At 57.2% G+C, this 8,195-nt stretch overlaps 1 protein-coding gene across 2 annotated transcripts; it reads right to left on the bottom strand.

Annotated features, from left to right (window-relative positions):
* Positions 1–4,885: 4,885 nt before the first annotated feature.
* On the bottom strand, positions 4,886–7,938 carry LOC119111225 (putative 18S rRNA (guanine-N(7))-methyltransferase). Of its 2 annotated transcripts, none has more exons than XM_037235048.1 (2): positions 7,741–7,938; positions 4,886–6,261 (listed from the first exon to the last, which is right to left on the bottom strand). In XM_037235048.1, the coding sequence occupies exon 2, from the start codon at positions 6,224–6,226 to the stop codon at positions 5,393–5,395; it is 834 nt and encodes a 277-aa protein (XP_037090943.1). In that variant the 5' UTR covers positions 6,227–6,261; positions 7,741–7,938; the 3' UTR covers positions 4,886–5,392. The 2 variants fall into 2 exon arrangements, with proteins under 2 accessions (XP_037090943.1, XP_037090951.1); XM_037235056.1 differs by lacking the exon at positions 7,741–7,938 and adding an exon at positions 7,602–7,722.
* Positions 7,939–8,195: the final 257 nt, after the last annotated feature.

The following is an 8,195-nucleotide window of genomic DNA, read 5'->3' on the forward strand; positions in this document are numbered from 1 at the left end:
TATGGTGATGCCCGAGCCTCAGGATCCAGACACCCAGTACCGTGTCCTCGCCCTGGAACCTGCCGATGGCCGGGCGGGTATGGTGATGCCCGAGTCTTGGGATCAAGACACCCAGTACCGTGTCCTCGCCCTGGAACCTGCCGATGGCCGAGCGGGTATGGTGATGCCCGAGCCTCAGGATCCAGACACCCAGTAACGTGCCCTCGCCCTGGAAATTGCCTATGACCGAGCGGGTATGGTGACGCCCGAGTCTCAGGATCCAGACACCCAGCGACGTGTCCTCGCCCTGGAGCCTGCCGATGGCCGGGCGGGTATGCTGACGTCCGAGTCTCGGTATCCAGACACCCAGTACCGTGTCCTCGCCCTGGAACTTGCTGATGGCCGGGCGGGTATGCTGACGTCCGAGTCTCGGGATCCAGATACCCAGCGGCGTGTCCTCGCCCTGGAACCTGCCGATGGCCGAGCAGGTATGCTGACGCCCGAGTCTCGGGATCCAGACACCCAGAACCGTGTCCTCGCCCTGGGATCTGCCGATGGCCGAGCGGGTATGGTGATGCCCGAGCCTCAGGATCCAGACACCCAGTAACGTGCCCTCGCCCTGGAACCTGCCGATGACCGGGCGGGTATGGTGACGCCCGAGCCTCAGGATCCAGACACCCAGTACCGTGTCCTCGCCCTGGAACTTGCCGATGGCCGAGCGGGTATGCTGACGCCCGAGTCTCGGGATCCAGACACCCAGTAACGTGTCCCCGCCCTGGAACCTGCCGATGGCCCGGCGGGTATGCTGACGCTCGAGTCTCAGGATACAGGCACACAGCGACGTCTTGGATCCTGAGCGTACACTTTGAGCTAGTATGTTGAAAATAACTTTCATTCGAATTTCAGCGCACCAGGAGGTGCTGGTTAAGCATGGTTAGGCCCGGCACGCTCGGACATCGCCCCGAGCGGCGCCCCACCTGGTTAGATGTTGAGCACTGGCGGCCAGCCGGCGCACCGCGTCCATCGAGAGCAGGCTGGCCGTGCCGCACGCGAACGGCGGATACACCTCCGCCTGGTACACGTACTCGGCCCACTTGCCGTACCGGTTCGCTGGCCAGTTGTACCTGCGACGGTCAGCCGCCTGAGAGTCACTTTCACGCCGTGGTTTGTTCAGGACTGGCATGTGTTACTTTTGCCGGCAACGCTGCTCGACGACGTTGTTGAGTAATGCGCTGAATAAGCACAACCGGATAATACATTGACAAAAAGATAGTCACCTAAGATAAGCAAATAAGCCATTGACAGCACCCTATGCACCTCGCAGCTTTGGAAGCATTTGAACTCCGACATATCGAGACAGATAACACACCTGAAGTTTCCCCACCAGATGTCACTGCCGGTGCGTTTTGGAATGTTCTGCAGTATGCGCGGCAGGTCTAGGATTACGTCGTCGTCACATTTGATGACCCAGTCAGCAGAGCTGTGTGTGGAGACCCTGCCAAGCGAAGACAAGACGCAACATACCATACACGCCAGCGTTCCTTCTGGTTCGCCTCCATCATGTGTGTTCAGAGCTGTGTGTGGAGACCCTGCCAAGCAAAGACAGGACGCAACATACCATACACGCCAGCGTTCCTTCTGGTTCGTCTCTATCATGTGTGTTCCAAACGCCACACACTCGCCATCGGTTAGCCATGGGCGGTCGGCCCGAGGTGCGGGACTCACCAGGAGAAGAAGCCGAGCAGTTTGTCGGGCAGGCGGCGGTACACGTCGATGCCGGGCAGCAGGAGCAGGTCGCCGTGCTCGGCCGCCTCCTCCGCTAGCGCCCGCTGGGCGGCGCCACCGTCGTCCCGGTGGCAGCTCGCCGGTCGGCCCTCTAACAGCTCTGCCAGCCGCGCCGGCTCTGCGGTCGGTCAGCAAGGTCACCAAATTAGCAGAGGCGAATCGGCACCCGGACAACGCTGTTAGACAGAGCACCATGCTCTTGGCCGAGCGTCGCAATGACTGGCACGTGTTAGGGCCCTCCATCCTGGATTGGATGGGTTGGTTGCTAACGCCTTGCAAAACAGACTAGGGTCGAATATTACTACTGGGATTAGCGCACCGACACACTCTTTCGCCAGTACACTCTGTTTATTGCCATAGCACACACACCTAATAAGTCCCCTGGTGACATTTGCCCTGAACGTTGTTCCAAAACGCTTGGTGTTGCAGCAACAGTGAGGACCCAGCAGAGGGGGCAGCGGCCAGCCGCGCGTCCTTGTACCGTGGACGGTGAAGACGAGCTGAAGCGGACAGCAGAGCGGCTCGTGGCCGAGCTTCACCAGCCGGCCGTCGGTCGTCAGCAGGGCGGTGACGTGCAGCAGGCCCGGTACCGGTGACTTCGAGTGGCGGCAGCGACCCAGCCGGGCCGGCTCCTCCAGACGCAGCACGCCCTCGAAGCCAGCCGGCAGCAGGTGCGCTTCCAGCGCGGCGCCAGCGGCTGGCGGCGGCGCAGCGGCGGACAGCCGGCGCCCGTCAGACGTCTCTAGGAGCACGGCACCGGCGGCGGCGGCGGCAGACGCCACCGCCACGCGGCGCACCACCACCGGGTGCAGGACGGTGAAGGCGAGCCCGGCGGCCGGCGGCAGCAGGGCCTGGCCGAGCTGCAGTGCCAGCGACTGCTCCCCGGACGTCGCTGCCACCGAGTGGAGAGACAGCTGAGCGGGGCAGCGCAGTGGAGCGGAGGGGGGGGGGGGGGGCTCAGCGGGGCGGTGCGGTGGAGCGGAGGGAAGACTGAGCGGGGCGGCACAGTGGAGCGGAGGGGGGAGGGGCCTCAGCGGGGCGGTGCGGTGGAGCGGAGGGAAGACTGAGCGGGGCGGCACAGTGGAGCGGAGGGGAGGGGGGGGGGGGGGGGCTCAGCGGGGCGGTGCGGTGGAGCGGAGGGAAGACTGAGCGGGGCGGCACAGTGGAGCGGAGGGGGAGGGGCCTCAGCGGGGCGGTGCGGTGGAGCGGAGGGAAGACTGAGCGGGGCGGCACAGTGGAGCGGAGGGGGGAGGGGGCTCAGCGGGGCGGTGCGGTGGAGCGGAGGGGGGAGGGGAGGGGGCTCAGCGGGGCGGTGCGGTGGAGCGGAGGGGGGAGGGGAGGGGGGCTCAGCGGGGCGGTGCGGTGGAGCGGAGGGAAGACTGAGCGGGGCGGCTCAGTGGAGCGGAGGGGGGGGGGGCTCAGCGGGGCGGTGCGGTGGAGCGGAGGGGGGAGGGGAGGGGGCTCAGCGGGGCGGTGCGGTGGAGCGGAGGGGGGGAGGGGAGGGGGGCTCAGCGGGGCGGTGCGGTGGAGTGGAGGAAGACTAAGCGGGGCGGCACAGTGGAGCGGAGGGGGGAGGGGGGGGGCTCAGCGGGGCGGTGCGGTGGAGCGGAGGGGGGAGGGAGGGGGCTCAGCGGGGCGGTGCGGTGGAGCGGAGGGGGGAGGGAGGGGGGGGGGGGGGCTCAGCGGGGCGGTGCGGTGGAGCGGAGGGGGGGGGGGGGGCTCAGCGGGGCGGTGCGGTGGAGCGGAGGGACCGTTGAGGCTGCTCGGGGCGTCCATCAGCGTCACGACACTACTGCTGCGTCACAAAAGCAATCGTCGTTCGCCTTCGCGTCTCTAGACACGCCACACCGCTCAACTGAATACGCGGCATGAACGGCCCACCTATCCTGAACGGACACACGTACCATTATCAGCAGGCTCCCAGGCTTCACAGGAATATGGGTCCAGTTTGCACCAATCAGCCAGATCGCAAGCGGTGTCTCCCACGACGAAGAGGCCCCGGGCGCCGCCATCGTGCAGGCGCGGCCACCAGGTGGCGCGCACGGCGTCACGCTGCGCCCGGTGGTGACGGGCCGACAGGACGCCGACCACCACCTGCTCCCCGCTGCCGCCTGGTGGCAGCGTGCCGGAAATCCTACAAAGGGTGCTGATGTCCGCCCGTCCCCATTGAACAGCTGATTGAAGGTTGACCTCTTGCATAGCAGCTGTTTCAAGCTGATGCCTCCCTCCCCCCTCTCATTAAACAACTCATTTTGACTTTTACTGGTTACTCTGCCGTCCCAAGGAAACGCCATGGATTACAGTAGTCCAGAGAACCCGTAGGCAAATCGCACTAGGCATGGACAACGCGCAGCATCACGCCAAGCTTCCAGAATTTTCTTTCCCGCTCACGTGCAAAAACAAATATTTCCTTCCCATTATATATCATTGTTCCAATCAGAGACTTACCTAGCATGTCAAGTTTCAAAAATGTAATGGCAACGGCAAGAAGGCCAATCAAGCCAGCAAGAGCGGCTGATCTGAATCTGGTGCACATTATGTACCTGAAAAGTGAGTACAATATCAGCGTAATTGTCAACGCTGAAAGATGTAGCTGACTAGGATGTTACCAAAAATGCTGTTGAAAACGAAAATGTCATTGAGCCATGCATCAACTGCAATTAACTAGCACAAACTGTCATAAAGCTCAAGTCAACTGTTCCAAGCAAAATAAAGACTGACAAGAGAGAAATTATTGAAAAAGTTGAGCTAAAACTTTCTGAAGAATTGTGGAAATGTGAACTAAATGTGAGTTACCATAAAAATGTTAAAACTTAAAGCAGCTCCTGGATGCCGTCGTGGGATCTGGTAGCGGGAGGAGGGAGAGTGAGTGCTGACGCTTTGTATTCGAAGTGATAATCATGGGACAGAAAAAGACGATGATTTGGATTCATAGCCCTAGTGTTTCAATAGAATGAACGAAGTTATGACCGCACGTTCCACTCGTTCGGTCACCACTGCACACAGTTATGACCTCCGTGGCCGCAACAAGCAGTACTTCCGATCCTGCCAGAGCAGTCGATTGCACTGGCACAGTTTGGCCAGATACTGCCGACTAACAGCGGGCGACACCACACACACATTCCTGGTCACTGCACCGTCTATTGTCATCCGTGTTGTGCTCGACATGACCTGGAGCGATACAATAGCAACCATGACGTGGCCAAAAACACCCACTTGACAAGCCTCAATCCTCAATCAAGCACAATCTCGGCACGGGCTCACAGCGGCGTTGGCTCGGCAAGGTCCAGCAGGGCCCGGATGGTCAAAACACGGCTCGCGTATAAATAAAAACGACTTTACCGCGACCACAGCAAATCATCAAATGGTCACACCACGCCACCGACGCCTTATAACGCCGCACCAAATGGACAGAAACCCTTTTTATATGTTACATTAACAAGTACATGTTATTTCCTTGCTATACCATCGACGAGTGGGATTATTTCAGCGCCAGCATGCGTGTCCGACCCGTCACAACCAGTTCTCGAAGGACGTCTGGGGGCAAGAGAGGCCGGGCAGTAATCAAGCGCGCGTGCACGACCTCTTGCCCTGTCCCCATCACAGCCGCCGGCCGGTGCATGCCCGCTCAGAAGCCGGCCGCGCGCCGCCGGCCCGTGTACTTGGAGTCCCGCGCCACCTCCTTGCCCTGGCGTCGGCGGCGCTCCTTCTTCTCGCGCACCCAGTCGCGCGAGCTCTTCGGCGGCTTGCCGCGCAGCTGGCGCATCCGGTCACGCTTGGCGTAGGCGACTGCGCTGGCCTGGCCGCCGTCGCCCAGGGCCTCCGGGAGCGGCTGCGGCCCGCCGCTCATCAGCACCAGGAACATCTTCTTGGCCTTGGTGCTGTTGGGGTAGTCGACCACCAGGCCGCCGGTGAAGCCGGCCTTCATGGCCTGCGCCGTGATCATCTCCACCTGGGCCGAGCTCTCCGGGTAGAACTGGAACACGGCACGGCCGCCCCGACCCAGGCAGCCGTACAGAGACGAGAAGAATTTGTACAGCCGCTTCCGCGGCACGTGCTCCTTCTTGTCGGCATTGCAGAGCCACTGCAGGGCTGATATGCTCAGCGCCCCATCGAAAGAGCCCGCTCGGAAGGGCAGGCCCTGGCCCAGGTCGCTGAGCAGCACGTCGCCCTCCACTTCGCGCTCTATGGAGACGTTCAGCATGGCTTGCGAGATGTCGCAGCCGACCCAGACGTGGCCGGCCTCGGTGATCGTCTCGCCGCTGAGTCCTGAGCCGCAGCCGAGGTCGAGCACTAGATGCGGTATGCCCTCCGGTAGCGCCAGCAGCTCCAGCGCTCGCTCCGTCATGCGCTCCTGCACCTCTATCATCCGGGAGTTCGACGAATATTTTCGGGCCTCCTTTTCATCATAAAAAATCTCAGGAGGAGCTGCGTGCTCTGGACGACGTGTTGACGAAGCCATTTCAACTTCACAGTCTTTGCTGAATCAGTCTGCAACTGCAATGTGTATTGAATAGTTACAGTCATGCTGATCAAGCCCTCACAAACATCAAGAGATGCTGGGATGTCTTGTGTGTAGTTTGTGGCATCTGTTGTCTTAATGAGTTTGTAATAGAGAAAAATGGCATTTCCTGGGCAACAAGACATCTTTATAAGCTATGAAGATGTCTTCTATTCTTCCACCCATATGTTATCAATTATCATAGTAATAATATATTTTGTACTAATTTTGATACTAATTACTTGCATTTCTCAATATGTCACCTTACAAATTATTTGACTGGACAAACCCCAATGTCACATCATGGTCTAAAATATCAGGTTGGCCCAGTGAAAACATAGGTAATTTGATGGCATATCCTGATTGTAAATAAACAGTAATTATAAGCATTTGTCTCCTTAAAAGCTGCACCACCAATCAACCTCATACTGAGATGGTTAGCAGACCTACTAAAATGTTGAACCATGATCAGAAATATGCATCACAGTTGTTGCCAAGCCAATAACAGTAGAGCCAGGACACAAGGCCAAACAAAATGCAAATGAATCATTTATCCCATAACATGAGTTTTGAAGACATGCTACAAGTTTATGGTATTTACTAACTTTTTACAGCTTTCAGAACACTGTCTTTATCTAGACTTCTACTTTAGGATGCACCACAATATTAATTGATCTTCACATAGGCCTTCAAAACATAACTGTTTACATTACACAAACACAATGTCTTTACACACATTTCACTATTATGGTTAACACAGACTGCTGCATCACTTGATCACCAGTGTATGTGCCTTCAGCACCTGACCACATAACTGCATACTGTTTTTCAGATATGTGGGATGTTATATGCCCATGCAGTGCCACATGACTGTTTACTTGTGTGTATTGCTTCACTACTGTTCCCATGCTAGCATAAGCACTCACATTGCCACTTCTCTTTTGTTTTAGATGAATGCCACTGTTTGGTAATTTTGTAGCAACTACAAGCCTCAGACAAACCTTTGATTTTTTAGCTCTGTGACTGTAAGATGCCAGTCATAACATACGAGTCCAGGGCTCAGACAGCATAGAGAGAAGGAACCATCCACTGAATTCTGTGAGTGCAAACAACATAAGCAGTGATGAGTCAACTATATGGGGTGGGGTGAAAAAATGAGCAAACCAAAGTATAAAAGAAGTATTTTCAGGCAACTGCCAGCACAACGAGAGTGAATGTTTCAAGGAGGTATGATGTTATGAAGGCACGTTCAGGCAAACATATGGATGACACATTTTCAAACAAAAGTTCTGGAAGTGGAGCCAGATTAGAGATTCGCGCACAAGCGTGTGCTCACCAATGTCTCGAATGCGTCCAGGGCCGTGAATGATTGTTTTCATCCTGGCACTGGCCACCACGTGGGCCCCCCTTTCGAAGGCTCAAGAAAAGAGCTTCGGAAAGCTTAATTCGCCACCAGGCACGACAGCTATCCCCACCTTTTCATTCGAAGTGTGCTACGAGTGTTCGCCGCTTGACTTGGAACACGCCGCAGGACTCCGAAAAGTCCTCGGGAACACCACACGTCCTTCAGCCCCTGCTTCAGCCCCTGCTCCTGTACACCACGTTGGAGGCGATCGTGACGCCCCGCAATACCAAACTCAGCCGTTGTCGTCCCAATGCCTCTGCACGCGTTTGCACAACAGATCCTCGATAGTATTTAGTACGAATTCTTCCTAAGAGGGGAGCGGTGCTCAGCACTGATTTGCACTAAAATCGACAAAGTTTGATATGTATAGATGCTAAACAGTAGCGTGTGTCATCGGTAACAAAACCAAGTGAGACGAAGAAATTCTTTAGCGCAAGAGTCCAAAAGCACATAGCATAGCAAACGTTCTTCCCAACAACTTAAATTCGTGAGGCGCGGGTCGATCAAAATATCGCCATAAGCCCA

This window comes from Pollicipes pollicipes, unplaced genomic scaffold, assembly GCF_011947565.3.
Source record: "Pollicipes pollicipes isolate AB1234 unplaced genomic scaffold, Ppol_2.1 Scaffold_2555;HRSCAF=2994_pilon_pilon_pilon, whole genome shotgun sequence".
Lineage (NCBI taxonomy): Eukaryota > Metazoa > Arthropoda > Thecostraca > Pollicipedomorpha > Pollicipedidae > Pollicipes > Pollicipes pollicipes.